This window comes from Pungitius pungitius, chromosome 11 (genome assembly GCF_949316345.1).
Source record: "Pungitius pungitius chromosome 11, fPunPun2.1, whole genome shotgun sequence".
Classification (NCBI taxonomy): Eukaryota; Metazoa; Chordata; class Actinopteri; order Perciformes; family Gasterosteidae; genus Pungitius; species Pungitius pungitius.
In genome coordinates, this window is record NC_084910.1 from 15,573,573 (window position 1) to 15,588,861 (window position 15,289).

The window sequence follows — 15,289 nt, forward strand, 5'->3', positions numbered from 1 at the left end:
GATTTGATACAACACTGATTGGTGTATTTTGATTAGTGATTAGCAGTGCCGGCGCTCCGCACACGCACATCACGCACTGCGCATAGGACACCAAGTGCCTGGGGGGGGCATCAAAATATCTGGGACGTGAAAAATTCATCACAGTAGGCTACTAGTATAAATAACAAATAAAATATGTCTAAAGCATGTTGATATGAAAAAGCAATACAAAAGTAATAGGCCTAGACTAAATTAGTCGAAAAAAAGGGGAACCTCCTGTTACTTGCCATTCGATGAACCCCTCCCAATCCTAGCCATAGAAACATTTACTAGGCACGGACCCACATGCATAATAAGGTGAAATAAGAGAGAAAGTACACTGCAGACCAACCTTTGAATCTGTCCACCCGTCTTTACACTTTTGACATTTTTATGTATCTTCCAAAACTAAGCTTTATATTACAAAATAAGAATTGGCATAAACACGGCACACAGCTTAGGTCGACTTGTTCCTTGCTTTAGGTTTGGATTTCTTTAATGGTTTTATGTGAAGCACCTTGAATTGCCTTGTTGTTGAAATGTGCTATACAAATTGCCTTGCCTTGCACAGCAGGTAGATTGAGTTAATTCAACATATTACATACATACATAACATAACAAGATTAATTATTTGTGTATGTGTTGATATAGTTTTTTGCATTAAATGATATACATATGTTACACTCTATTATATAATCAACTATGATCATGATATTTCCGACAGCACCTGAAGCGCCTCCACCGGTTTCCTGCGCGGAAAAGAAGAAGAGACCTCACTTTCGGCCGCTTGTGTCACAACTTTTCATCGACAGTTCGGGATCTTTCGGTGAAAAATGCCCCCCAAAACCGTCAAAAGGGCGATTAAAGACGCGTTGGCGGACCTTTCAAATGAGCAGTTTAAAGAGTTCTGCGATGAGCTCAGGGATCGCCCCGGAGAGCCGAAGGTCCTCCAGAACAAGGTGGAGGGTAAAACACGCTTAGAAATCGCCGATGTCTTGGTAACTACTTTTACCGAAGCCGGAGCTCCTTCGGTGACCGCAGAGCTGTTGAGAGAAATCGGCTGTAACGAACACGCAGACAAACTGAGTGAGTATCAGAGGCTTCGTGGTTTGACAGGTGGAGTCGGGGACAGAATCTTTATTCGGCTTTAATTTGCTTCAGAACCGGACACAGAAGCCACTTGTTGCCACATATGTTACACGTAGAGGAATTTGACTTAGTGAATTGGTGCAAAGTAAGAATCAACACTGGAGTCAATGAAGCTGACAGATGACCACTTTTAATTAACCACGTGGTCATTTTCACCATCGACCATTTGCCACAGTTAATTTCTTACTTTCACTTTGAAGCGGAGGCTCCGCCAGGTGAGCGCTCCCGGGCAGCCACACATCGGTGGACGAGGCACAACATGTCCTGATTATTCTCGGCGACAGAGTGTTACAGTTTTTCAGTATATTCTGAGATGTTATACTTCATCTCCTTTATCGAGCAAACCGTGGAGGGTTTTATACTGTTGTGGCGGCAATGGCGCGTCGGGCCATCTGGAGCACCCCTCACCTGCGCGTTCTCGTCAAGGAAGTAAAGAGCACGGACTGTATTGCCGATTCAATACAGATTTATTTATATCGTTTCAAATAGATTTATTGCCGATTCAATACCGATTACTAAATTCATACATATAAAAAATTAAGAGTTTTTGGTTTCCTTAATTGTTTTGCATTCATTTAGCAAGGGAGAAGACAAACAGGGGTAGTTGATATATAATAATTATATATTACGTCCACAAGTTTTCCCACTGCACAAAACCAGAGCCTCCCCTAAGTTGAATGCAGCTATAATACATTTATTAAAAAGCACAGCATCCTTATACTTGACAAATGAATGAACGGATGTTACATTTAAACACACTGACATTTGCAAAGGTGTTCTTACAAATTCATTAAAGATGATACATATTTAGCTGTGGATTTATTCTCCCCTCATGAACATTTCATGTGCCAGTAAGAACCGGAGGAGAAACTGGTTGAGCAGGAATACAAAAGAATGTTTTAACGAGCAGTTCATGTACTTTGCAGTCAGGGATTCAGTGGAATTATGACTAACCCAAGATTCCAATTGAGAAAGCAAAAAAAAAAACATTTCCTACATTCATCCTGTAGCTCAGGTTGTAAATCCACCATGCTTCTCTTTCTCTCAACGTTATCTCAAATCTAATAGTGTTGTTCTATTTTTGCAGTGCAAGAGACCGGCGGACAGCCCTCCAATAACTGTGAGTCTTTTGTTAACATAGAAAAATGAGTTTCATTGAGTTGTAATACAGTATTTACAGTATTACACGTCATTTGGTGTAATATTTATTATATAATAGAAGATTAGGCAGAATACTGCCAGTGAATTATGTTCACCATCAAATTTAATTTGGTCGTTTTGCTGCTGTGGAGAGACTAATGATTGATGAAAGAAGGGGTTTGGATTAATCTACACCACCAGGATTGATTTTCCTGTGTCACGCTGCTGAACTTTACATTTATGAAGATGACTCGCAGAATGTGTTTTAAAATCAGGAGGATGAAGTCGAGGACCATTTGCAGGAAACAAATTTGACTTTTCTTAGTGTTCTATTTCCACCCTGACAGATGACCTCTTTATTTGCTGTGTGCATGACAACACTAGAACGCTCCATCACAAAACAATTTAAATGTTCCATCAATTTGTTTCAGCCGGAGCAGCTAGTGTGAACACCACGGCACGAGGTGGCAGCGCAGGTAGCGGGACGCCTTCTTTACTAATTTATTTTACCAGGCACTGATCCGATTGTTTAGGAAATCCAGAACGTCCCCATTGAGCCTCATTTTTGTGTTGCTGCACGGTTGGATGTTTAGAACAGGTCCAACTTGCTCTCCAAACACAGCACATGCTGCAGAGCAATGAAAGGAGCAGACGAGTGCAGCATGTTGGTAGTTTGACACTTTTGGGAAATTGTATTGTGTCGTTGTGGAGTCATTGTTTCTTCTTTCCACAGAGTCAGACTTTGTGGATAATCACAGATCTGCGCTGATCGACAGAGTGAGCAACATTAAGACCATTTTGGATGATCTCCTTGCTGAAGGAGTCGTCTCCCAGGCGAAATATGATGAAATCATTGATATCAGCAACAGCAGGGATCGGATGAGGAGCCTCTACTCTGGTCCACTGAACGCTGCTGGACGTGCCGGCAAAGAAGTCTTCTACAAAATCCTCCAGAGACATGAGACATTTCTCATGAAAGATCTCCAGAATAATTACTGAATGTTCATTCAGTTTAGCCAAATTATATAGTGGGCCCATTTGCAAAAATAACAATGAGAATGTTATTACCATGTCACTAATATTCAGACAGACCTCACGTTAGATTAAAATTAGTGGACGTTTGTATGAGATGTGGCGCCTCATCCACCTGATCAGTGATGCTCAAGATGAGATAAGTTGTAATTCAAGTTTGACAATCAGTTATATTTTAATAAAAATCTAAACATTATGAGGCGGGTTTAACCTGTGATTTTTATTCCCATGTATGGTCATTCAAAAAATGTTAATTGGAAATTCATATGTATTGACGATAAAGTCTTATGATTGCGATTTTTGTTCTTGACATTTTCAGTGAATGAAGTTTTTTAAAATACATATAAAGCAAATATGATGGAATAGTTAGATTGTGAATTTATTTTGGGATCATTATTGATTATCTTTATCGTAAATGTATCAAATCCGTAAATCAAAGGCCTTCTCCTGGTATCAAATAAAGTTGCTGTTATAAAGTGTAGTGTGACCAAAGAGCACGTCATTTATCAGCAGCTCCTCCTGGTTACTACAACACTGATTTGGGGAGAAATGCGCTTTCACCTGATTTTAGAGAGTTTTTAAAGGAAAAATGTATTTTCAAATTCTTTTGAACCATCGTCTCGTGTTTGTCATACTGCAATACTGAGTTCGTAAAATTCTCTTAGGCTGGGACATCTTCCCCCATCCTGTCTCTGGATTTCTCTCCTGTCCCTGTCTCTTTCGCAATCACGATGATTGGGTTCCGCCTGTCAATCAACTGGTGCAGGGCTCGAGAACAAAAGGAGGAAGCCCGAGTCAAACAAGAAGAGATGCTGATGTGTTTGAATGAAAGTGAACTGTAAATGTTGTTGTGAAGGTTTGTGGTGGGCGGTTGAGCACCAGGTGAGTCTGGGTACCCTAAATGTTACTCTCACATTGTCAATCACTATCCAGAAACACTTGGTTACTGGATGATGCCTCCTCTGTATTTTTGTGTTACCAAATGTTTTAGATAAGCATAGCCATTTTGTTTATTCTGTTTTAGAGGAAGGTAGTCAGGCCTGGTTTGGTTATGTTACTTTATTGAATTTGTGTCAAACTCATTTCAGGTTCGGGCCAGATACGGCCGACTTCGAGCGAACGGCTGACGGGGCGCTGGCGATCCGACCAACGGTTCGCTGACGGCGGGACGGACGCACTCCGGTGCCGGTTGGCGGGCCGCGAGTTCGACATATGTGACAAGACCAATAACATGGACAGTAATTGAATCTATGGTTGAATAGACCCAGTGAACATTTTTTGGTTGAAAAGACGTTGAATAAACGTCTATGCCCGACGTTGAAAAGACGTTGCAAAATGGTTTAAAAGTGAAAGTTGTTTCAACGTCTATTCGTAGACGTTGACGTCACACAGTTGTCATGTCAACACCCCATAACAAGGACAACACAATTTGATTAATTTGTATTTATTCATATCAATATAACAACACTTTTCCTATACATAACATAATTCAGAAATACAATTTGTGAAAATAAACTATGAAATTATAAGTGCAGCAACAACACAAACCAGTCAGTTTAGAATTTTGTGTTTGTAAACCATTTTTCTGAATCATTGGCACTTCATTTGGCTCTGAGTCACTTGAATCCGGGTAGTATACCTGAAATCAGCTCCGTCTCCCTCATCGTCACTCAATGACTCAGAATGCACAGAACACCCCTCAGTTGCAGATGCCTCTAGTCAACAAGTTAATTCGATTAATTTTATTTTGTTCAACCCAAAATGAAATAAGCCTGAGGGAGCTTTACAGTCTGTAAACATGCAGCATCCTGTCCCAAAACCATCACATCGGCACAGATAAAACTCCCTTCAACTGGACAACACTTGAGGGTGAACAGTGGAGAGGAGTGGGTGTGTACAGAAAGAACAACTTAAAGATGTACAGTACATTCAATTCCTACGACAGAAATTATTCAAATATTCAGTGTAGTAGACCAGGTGTAAGGACAACTGCAGGGACAAACTCCATCAGATGTAACCTCCATCCACAGGAACCTGTGAGGAGGGAAGAACAAAGACTTTAGGGAAAAGGCAAAGTGTGTAATTTGGGTATATGACAGTAATAAAAAAGTGACTAATAGTGATAACAGCAGCAGGTGTTTTAGAACCCTTATTTATGGATTGTTTACTTTAGACATAAACAATTTATGGCATTTTTGGAGTACCATTTCCAGGTATATTACACAGTACCATACTTTACAATGTTGCTTTAAGCATGTAGTAACTTACAATGTTTTGGCTAGCTTCTTTACAGGCCACAACTTGTTGAATTCACCTGCAATCTGTGTTTAGGCCGCGTTGCTTTAAAAACGTGTATTTTCTACATGAAATGGGAACGGCAATAACATGATATGGGTACAGCAACAACCTAACGCATAAGCAACACCAAGCACACGGGAAATACTCTATGATGTTCCGAGCTAGCGTGCTAATTAGCAAACTATCTGTGCTAACGCTAACTAGCTTACCAAAATAACAGTCTTTCCCGTATCGAGTGGGCAGCACAAGTAAAATAACTGGTTATAGTTCCAGGTGTGCTTCATATAAACACTCACGTACTTACAGAGTATTGGAGCCGGTAGCCGTGGTTGTATCAGCCCGTTCACGTCGCTCTGCTCCCGGACACACTTCACCTCACGCGGCCCCCGGTGGAAGCTCTGCAGCGTCTAAGAACTTGCGCATGCGCGTTACAGATGTGAGCAGAGTTACGTGTTTACAACTAATGTTTGAAAGGGCCCGCATTATTTTGTCCTTAAAGCATATTGTTACGCCCCACCTCCTCTCCCGAGCCGGGGGTGGCGGCGTAACAGACTCACACTCTGTATTTCCATATTTATGACGGTTTAAGAACAATCTTAAATGCGTTGAAATCACGTCTTTGCGTAGACCAAATTTCGCCGACCAGTTCATTCATTATTATGATAATCTTAATGATATTATCGCTTCTCTTTCAACCATACGTTACAACATGACACATAATCAATAAATTTACCCGTTTCTAGCACGTTGATGTTTCACGCACTTTTTGGCCAGTTGAAAAGACGTTGAAATGAGGTCTTAGACGTTCAGACCTCATTTCAACCCGATTTCAACCATATTTCAACGTTGAAATAACGTCTTGTGCTCACTGGGATTTGTAATAAATATTGTAAAACTGTATTCGGCTTCCGTTTCTTATATTCATAAGTTAACATATTAACAAGCTTTTTCTCATTTTCATTTAAAATTAGAAATGATATATATAATATTGACCACCATATATATAATCAGTCATAAAATAATTAGCTTTATCATTTTAGGAGGAGGAGGTTGGATACAGTAACAAAAAAGAAAATATTATACAAAAATATTTGAATGCACACACACATACCGTTTGTCTTGTTACTCAAACATCAAGAGGCTGATAATCAGTGTGATGGTCCTCGTACAGCAAGCAGCTGACCACACATCAAAGATCTTACAGAGAACTATACAATAATTCATATGTGGAATCTTTTATTCATTATTATTATAATTCAGAGCTTCAAAGTTTCTTTGAAGCTGAAGTTCCGCTGCCGATTTCGAGTCTTGAGGACGGTTCCCTCATGTCCTTTAATTAAAACATCGTTAGTTTTAATGCACAATGATGGATATAAACAAGCTGCACTCTGTGGATACAGACAATAAAGTTACATTTAAACATGAAGTTATGAATCTAAACTCTGTCCTCAAACAGACGTTACCGGTGAACAACATCAGTCTCTGACACCACATTAACACGTATGAAGACTCGTTATAGTACAGTTAAATCTCATGTATAACCGCTACAGAGACATGAAAACCAGCGGAGCATTTCACAGAAGACAGGCTGCTCTCTGCGGGCAGAGATGAGCTGACCGCCCGGTGCTGGAGGGTCTGACGGTCCCTCACATCTCCATCCACGGAGCAGACTGTTACGAAGGCTGAATGTTGACAAACATTTGCTTTAACAACAAAAGTTGCTTAAACTAACTTCAGTCATAAAATCAAATTACGTTACTTAAATAAAGTAGTATTTTATAACTTCGACATAAAGTTGTGTTTATTTTCCTCTGTCGTTGTTGCCTGTTGCTGAGGTGAAATGCATTCCGGGATATTTGTCTCTCACAAGAACAGACGAGCCTGCTCCGATGCTTGCCCGGTTAAATGGGCGGGGCAAGTCACATCCGGGTATTTTGACCGTTCTCGGCCAGATGCGGACTTTAGAATTGGAACAGTACTCGGGCTGCGACTGATGACGTTTCACGAGTCCACGAGAACAAAAGTCCACACAAGAACGCAAATTGAGAAAGGGCAAATCAGACTGGTGACACATGAGGAAGGGTAAGTGACCTGAAACGAGAGGAGTTATTATTTCAAAATAAAACCGGTGTGACAGTCGTCAATTTATTTTATAATATCCTACAATGTCAAACATATTTTTGAATAGAAAATTGAATAGAATCTAAGAGCGAGAGTCATCGATTTCTATTGAGATCATCCATGAGGAATCTCTCCTTTTCCTTGAGGATTTTGTAGAAGACTTCTTTGCCGCGACGTCCAGCAGCGTTCAGTGGACCAGAGTAGAGCTCCCTCATCTGATCCCTCCTGGTAGTGATTTTCATGATTTCATCATAACTCCCCTGGGAGACAACTTCTTTGGCAAGGAGTTCATCCAAAATGGCCCCAACGTTGCTCACTCTGTCGACCAGCGCAAGTCTGTGTTCATCCACAAAGTCTGACCCTGTGGGGAGAAAAATAAACTCATCTAGAGGATGACATCAAAAAACACACAATCTGCAGATCAAAAGTGATTTTCATTGCATTGGTTTGGGTTTCATCCAAAGTTACAGATTGTACACGCTCTGCAATCAAAATTGCACTTATTGATAATAATCCACACCGCTTGCCGCTCATTTTCGTTTGAAAGCTTCAGTCTGAAGTTTGTTTCTGGATTCTCAAAAAACACTTCGAAGAAATTTGGGTGTGTGTATTCGTACCTGAGCATTAAGGTCTGTCAAGGAAAGAAAAAAACCGGGATTCAATTAAAATAAACAAGACTTCAGCAAGTTACAAACATGTGTGTTTCTGTTTCAAATATCTCTCACTCTCACTATAGTAACCAACTCTTTTAGAAAATTGAAAAGCAGCTGCAAACACACCTCGGGATAAATTTCTGCTCCTTGCAAATCTGCAGTTAAGATGAAACGATCCTTCATTTTCAGGGACTTCTCTGGGTGTGGCTTTTGGATGACTTTGTATCCATTGGATAACATCCTCCTGTCCAATTCCTATAGAGGAAAACACAAAGTGACTATTAAGGATAAAGCAGCCAAAATCTTGTCATCTGCATTTCTGCAGGTTGTGCAAGTTATTTGTGGTGTCATCATCTCATTATTGTCGGTAATGCCAGTAAAATATTAAATAACCTGCAGCAGACCCGGATCACGTGGGATCAGGTACACATGGAGCGTGAGGAAGGCCGTGTTGGTCTTGTATATCAACACGTTACAGTTAACTTCGACTGGAATGCCCCATCTCACCAGGACCATTTTTAGAGAGAAAACGGGCTCAGACAGCTTCACATGAGACGATGTGACCTGAGACACTTCTTCCACAACAAGTCCACAGTCCTCTGTGTGTAGGACTGCAAACTTGTCCAATATCTCTGGATTGTTGTCTATGCAAAATCCAAGCAAACAAAATGAGTGAGCAGAAATGGACTGTTGTGTCATATGTCTTCATGTCCACTTACCGATGCAGATCCAGTGAGGCAGGTACACTTCATCAAACTTCCCAGTAACCACTGTGATGTCCATCAGGGGACCTGCAGGCATGTATTGCAGGCTTGGGATCCTCTCCATTAATACTTCGCAAGAGCCCATGTAGACAAACTGGTACTTAAAGCTGATCTTTCCCTTACAGATCCAGCGCAAGCCAGAGACGCTGCATTCAAAGCTTCCTGCTTCGGACTGCAGGCTAAACATGAAACAGACAACAAGCGAGCTGAAAAGTATCGTCAGTATAATTCTTGCATTGTTTTAACCAGGTATCCCTCCATTTGGCTGTGCCTCATGTGATGTTTTTACCTGTAAGTAGGAGCCCCATCGGTACCTTTTGTATTCACTTCAGGTTCCCGTTGAGTCCATTTAACAGAGTCCTTCTGCACAGAACAATCCTTTTTAAAAATGAGCAAAGATCTTCTTCTTGCAACATTCCATAAATAAAAAAATAAAATAAATGTAAGGACTTACGCTGATGCTTTCACAACTTCCCGAAGGCCCTTTTGAAAACAACAATGATATTTTAAGTCCATATTATGTCGATATATGAAATCATCTGCTTCAATTATGAAGCTCTATTAGTTCTTTCTGGGCGTGGTCTCCATCGGCAATAACATCAAATCACCTCAACATGTGTCACGGTGGAGGATCCCTCAACCCAACATCCCCCAGTACCCTTCATTCACTGCAGTAATTCATACGGTAAAAATTATTTTCTGAAACCTGGCAGGCAAATATGTTAATAAGGGGAGTTTTTACATGGACAGAGCCAACACAATCAAAATATAAAGTTCAGAAGAAACGCACAAGTCCTCTGCCCATATTCCGATAATAAAATCCTCTACCTTTGGATGCTGAGCTGGTTTCAGATGAACTCTGTGCCGATTCCATCTCCTTTAAAACCTCCTTGGTCACCTCCACAGACGGCTGGTCGCCGGTCGCCGTTTTTAACCGCCTGATAATCGACGGCAGGTTCTTCTTCTTTCTTAATCTCTGCTGACGAGATAGTCGTGATGTGCTCTGATGGATTCAAAAAATGTAAAAGGTATTTATATACCTCCAATGTGATGATGTAGCTTTTCATTTCTATGCATCAAAGCATTCAAGTAATTTAAGTGTCTTGAAAAAACAAATATTCAAGCCACGTTCGGCACATTAAACATCATCACGATTTAATTAAAGAAACAACGCGTGACGTTTAGTGTCATCTGGTTTCGAGTTACTTATCTTAAGGATCTGTGTCCCCACTAGGAGCTACTGTCATTAATACTAATCTTGTTTTTCATGACTAAATAATTGTTTTTATCTACAAACATTAAATGTTTATTGTTTGTAGAGGAGCGACAGTTAAATACAGGAAATTCTAAAAACTACAATCCGTAACTGTTCTTTCTCGACTCTCTTGAACTCTCCCTGTGCCACTGAAAGCGGGAATGATGAGATGTTTCAGTCATTTCTACAGCAGATGTGATGTTCCTGCTTTAACAAATGTCCTACCGGAGCAGAGCTGACATCAGGAAATGTTTCAGACCATGACTTCGATTGAGTCTCTAAAGAGAAAGAAAACGGAAAATGACACATCACGTTGCTTTTAATGAAAATCACTTACTATATTCCTGATTAACTAAAGTTTAAACCCACTTTCACGATCTGCGTATTAGAGAAACAAATGAATCAGTGCAATGAATCAGTTTCTGTCTCCTGTCTCTGACCTTTGAGTCCCGAGCTGGTCCCTGGCAACGTCTCCTCTGGGACGACCCTGCTCATGTCCACTAGAACCTCCTCGGTCACCTCAAGACACTGTGGCTCCTCCTCCATCAGCTCTACCAGTTGAGCTGCCGTTTCTGCCCATTCCAGTTTGCTCCATGAGATGTTAAGGAGACTCTTCTTGAAGTACGTGAACTGCAGCAGCCACTTGAATTTCTCAAACTCCTCGATACTCAACGCTTTGAGTTTTGGTAGAAGACTCAGTCTCACCGCTGATGTTTTTAACTTTAACAAAGTGGTTGTTGAAAGGACATGTAACATTTGTTTTAATGGGACGGTTAGAGATTTGTTTGATTGCATCTTGTCAGTGTTTTAGACGTGAAACACAAAGCTTTTTTTTTAAGACAATGAGACACAAATATCTGTTTTAATTTAGTTGACGTTCGCTGTACAAATGCAAACCATTTCACTTTAAACCATTTCATTCATCTACATTAACTACTACCACCGGATTTAATACAACATTCTTTCTATAAAATCAACTGAATGTGATTAAAAAGTCATTAAATTATTTTCTCATCTCATCAGCAGCAGCAGAACAGTAATCATATCTTTTGTTAGATGACGTTATAACTATAGAGCATAACCATAACAACGTGAGAACAATCCAATTTTGAATAACTCTTTATTTTTTACCGTTGTGATGTGTAAATTCAGACTCACTCTTTTCTTTGACGGTGCAGCTTGATGTTCTACCACAGAGGGTTCCTCTGTGGAGAAGAGAAGAAATCAAATGACATAAAGAATTATAATTGAATGTTATACGGAGAATATGATCGACTGTAATAAGGCTCAGTGAATTTCAAGGGAAATAAAACACAAAAAATTTGAATTCGAAGCATTAAAAAAAAACATGCAACACATACTAAACTCTACGTTTTTGGATAACTTGTGTTTCTTATTTAATTATTTGTTTGTTTGTTATTTACCTGTCCCCAGTTTTCAAACTCTACATTGTCACCATGGGGTAGAGGTCCAATTTTGTGTTATGATTCCATAATGTATTCACGGGACCTTTGATTATGTAATGTGACAGTCCGTCTTCTCCGATCTACCTGTGAGTCCTAAGCTGGCCGCGGACAATTTCTGCATCAGATCGCTCCTGTTCATTTTCTCCACGACCTCTCTCGATAAACCCAGAGAGCGGCGGCCGTAAGTCTGCAACATCTTGTCCACCGTGTCCGCAGCGCCACTCGATCCACACCAGATCCCTCGGAGTTCCTTCTGGGAGACCGTCGACTCCAGGAGCTCCTTGAATTTCTGGAGCTCCTCGTTCCTAAAACCAGTGAGGGTTTCCAAAAGCACCTGTTTCACTGCCGCCATTGTTGCTACCTGGAAGGATCAATGCATTGGTGGGTCTCCTTGCATCTCATTAATGGAAGAGACATTCTGCTCTCGGCATTACAGTATGTTCACTTTCCCAATTCTTCCTTGCCTTAAATTCTTAAAGAGCTCATTTATAAGTTATTTATTATTTATTACAACTTTGCTGTGTAGAGTCGGGCGGATGTGACATTACTCACTTTCTGGATTAGTGCAGATCGCTCTATTTTGGAATGTTTCTCTGAGAAGAAATGTGACAAAGGTTATGAGTTACTGATCTTCACAACTAAGAATAATCATCAGGATGTATTGCTTTGTCAAAATACACACAATTAGACCTGAACCTCAACATTTTTCACCCCATCTCCAATTTCATATTTTACGTTTATAGCCTTTAAATCGATGTTCTACACCAAATGCTGCTTATTTTCTCTGCATTAAAAACAATCCTACTTTTGGGTCCCGGGCTGCTTTGAGGCCATTTCTTCACCAGATTGGTCCACCGGAAATATTTTAAATGCTCCTTGAGCTCCGTCAAAGACTGTTGGCCGTAGATCAGCACCATCAAAAACACGGTGTCCTGCTTGTCTCTCCTGCTCAGCAGCCTCAATGGGAAGTCGGGGGAGGGTCTGCTGAGCTTGATTTTATCCAGGAGGGACTGCTGAAAATGTGCGAACTCTGAGGAAGTCAAATCCATCACAGTTTCCAAAAGCAGCTCAATAAGAGTCGCCATCGCCTCCACCTGGGAAATTCAAAGCAAGTATTCACGTCAGCACTGATAGGAGTGATCATATTTGTCATATTGATCTCATGTGACACTTTTTTTTGTTTCCGCATTGAGTAATCAACATCAATGTGATTTACCTTTGTCTCCCCCAACGACATGACTTTCTTGTCACTTTCTGGTTGGAAACCTTTTAAAGACGGCTCCAAAAACTGCAAAGAGCCTCATGATTTATAACATGTTTAACCAGTTAAATATTTTCTTATAATTATCCAACACACTTATTGTGAATTTCTGTTTCTGTAAAAGTTAGAAAAAAAAATCAAGAAGAATTCACTAAATTGCCTTTTAATGTTTGTATTATTGTACAAGTGGTGTGAGATTACTCACATTGTGGACCAGCGTGGACTGCTGATCTGAGGACAAAAGAAAATGGATATAATTGTCCAGTACTAGAATGGTAGATGGAATTGGATGTAGTTGTTATCACAGAGTGAAAAGTATGGAGGACTAAAAGTGCCACAATTAAATAAATAAACACATCATTAAATAATTGCTTAATGTGTCATTAATTAATTAAAAATAGAATTAAATACAAAATGTGTTAATAAATGTGTCATTAATTAATTCAAATACAGATTCATGTTATGTAAAATACATATATACTTATTTTACTATTTACATTTACATTTCATGATCCTGCGTTGCAGTGCTTCAAGAATTACTTAAAACTGTCAAACTGACCCATCAAAAGTTGGTAGGCGGAACCTAACGCCTGATTGGTTCCCCTGTGTATCAAGTCAAGACAAATCAATTCCGGATACTGGATTGATGCAGAGCTACTAAACGACTGAATCCATCCACCCCACCGTGGACAACAAATCTCCACCTGTTGCAAACACATGAATTGTAATGAAACATCTAGAAAGATGCATTGTTTATCTGCTAATATCACTGACCTGATGAGCTTATGGTGGCCATCTATATGCCACAAAGAGTTTGGGCCAGGAACAAAATACTGCCGTGGCCAGGTCAGACTGGATTCGCGTTAGCCACGCCCACTGACTTTGATGGGTCAGTTTGGCAGTTTTAAGTAATTCATGAAGCACTGCAACGCAGGATCATGAAATGCAAATGTAAATAGTGAAATATGTATTTTTTATAAAATGAATCTGTATTTTAATTAATGACACATTTAATTACACATTTATGTATTTAATTCTAATTTTACTTAATTAATGACACATTTAAGTACACATTTATGTATTTTTTTCTAATTTTAATTAATTAATGAAACATTTAAGTAATTATTTAATTGTGTATTTATTTACTTAATTGTGGCACTTTTAGTCCTCCATAGAAAAGACCTCATCAAAGCACATTTGCATTAAATATATGTTCAGGTTGTCGCAGCTAAAACAAAAAATTAAACATTGAAACTGTTTCACGATGGACTGTTGCAGTGGTCGTAATCATGGAATAAAATTAAAATGTTGATTTCCAATTGATTTTCTACTTTTTGAAGCAACAATCAGTGGCACTCGTCCCTAAACCTAATGGAGATGTAGATTACAAATGTAGCTTAATTTTAAGGAAGTCTTAAAACTGATCGCCACTGTAATCGTTCTGTTAAAGAGTAATTATTGCATTTGTTGCATCACTTGCTAATCTGCAAAATCTCTCCGCTTCATTTTGTCTTTGCAGGACGCCGTTCTGTCTATTATACACTGAATATGGATTTTTACCACATTTGTTCAATATGTTTCATGTCAGTGTGCTGCGTTTGTGTGGCTGACCACCTGAACTGGTGAGTGAGAGTAAGATGACTGTGTACATGACATCTTTGTACTTACCTTCTGCCATCGTATTCACATCCGTTCCTGCTACTGAGGAAAAACTTCACTGGGTAATAATTATTGATACGTCCACGAAAACATCGCTTTCGACTGTCAACTTTAAATGTGTCGCAAAATACGCTTAAAAAACACACACTTCTTTCTTCCGTCGTCTTTGACATGAATTTCTGTTTGAGTATAATTTGGCGGTTACTATGAAAGTGAAAGTAAGAAAGAAAGAAAAAAACGTTTGGAATACCGCCCGTAGCTTTGGTTTCTTTTTTATTTTATGGCGGTTAATCATCCAGGACTTTAGTAGAAGTCTGCTGCCCTCTCGCTTAAGCGTTTCCCTCCGGTAACCGTCGTTTCCTGTAGTTTCCGGGACGGCCTCTGCCTGTCTGTCGGTAACGTCATCGGTCGACAGGGGGCGGTAGAACAACAAATATGCATAGAAATCCCCCACAAGGTGCGAAGAAGAAGAC

The 15,289-nt window shown here is 39.8% G+C and overlaps 2 protein-coding genes across 2 annotated transcripts; one reads left to right on the top strand and one right to left on the bottom strand.

The window, feature by feature from the left end:
- Positions 1–747: 747 nt before the first annotated feature.
- On the top strand, positions 748–3,722 carry LOC119197702 (apoptosis-associated speck-like protein containing a CARD). The gene is made up of 4 exons (XM_037454238.2): positions 748–1,104; positions 2,255–2,287; positions 2,739–2,783; positions 3,041–3,722. The coding sequence occupies exons 1-4, from the start codon at positions 852–854 to the stop codon at positions 3,304–3,306; spliced, it is 597 nt and encodes a 198-aa protein (XP_037310135.2). The 5' UTR covers positions 748–851; the 3' UTR covers positions 3,307–3,722.
- A 4,131-nt stretch (positions 3,723–7,853) lies between these two features.
- LOC119196962 (NACHT, LRR and PYD domains-containing protein 1-like) lies at positions 7,854–15,162 on the bottom strand. Its single transcript, XM_062565538.1, has 17 exons — positions 14,826–15,162; positions 13,363–13,388; positions 13,113–13,184; positions 12,702–12,990; positions 12,449–12,489; positions 11,981–12,257; positions 11,589–11,635; positions 10,871–11,150; positions 10,656–10,708; positions 10,004–10,178; positions 9,630–9,658; positions 9,465–9,538; positions 9,131–9,354; positions 8,805–9,055; positions 8,538–8,666; positions 8,236–8,389; positions 7,854–8,119 (listed from the first exon to the last, which is right to left on the bottom strand). The coding sequence occupies exons 1-17, from the start codon at positions 14,833–14,835 to the stop codon at positions 7,854–7,856; spliced, it is 2,397 nt and encodes a 798-aa protein (XP_062421522.1). The 5' UTR covers positions 14,836–15,162.
- Between the last annotated feature and the right edge of the window lie 127 nt (positions 15,163–15,289).

Bases quoted from the DNA above. Each gene is read 5' to 3' on its own strand.
- LOC119197702 (XM_037454238.2), top strand. From the start codon at position 852: ATGCCCCCCAAAACCGTCAAAAGGGCGATTAAAGACGCGTTGGCGGAC. The intron at 2,288-2,738 runs GTGAGTCTTTTG...AATTTGTTTCAG, and splicing joins CGGACAGCCCTCCAATAACT to CCGGAGCAGCTAGTGTGAAC. The intron at 2,784-3,040 runs GTAGCGGGACGC...TTCTTTCCACAG, and splicing joins GGCACGAGGTGGCAGCGCAG to AGTCAGACTTTGTGGATAAT.
- LOC119196962 (XM_062565538.1), bottom strand. The intron at 13,185-13,362 runs GTGAGTAATCTC...GGCTCTTTGCAG, and splicing joins AGTCCACGCTGGTCCACAAT to TTTTTGGAGCCGTCTTTAAA. The intron at 12,490-12,701 runs GTAGGATTGTTT...ATTTCTTCTCAG, and splicing joins AAGCAGCCCGGGACCCAAAA to AGAAACATTCCAAAATAGAG.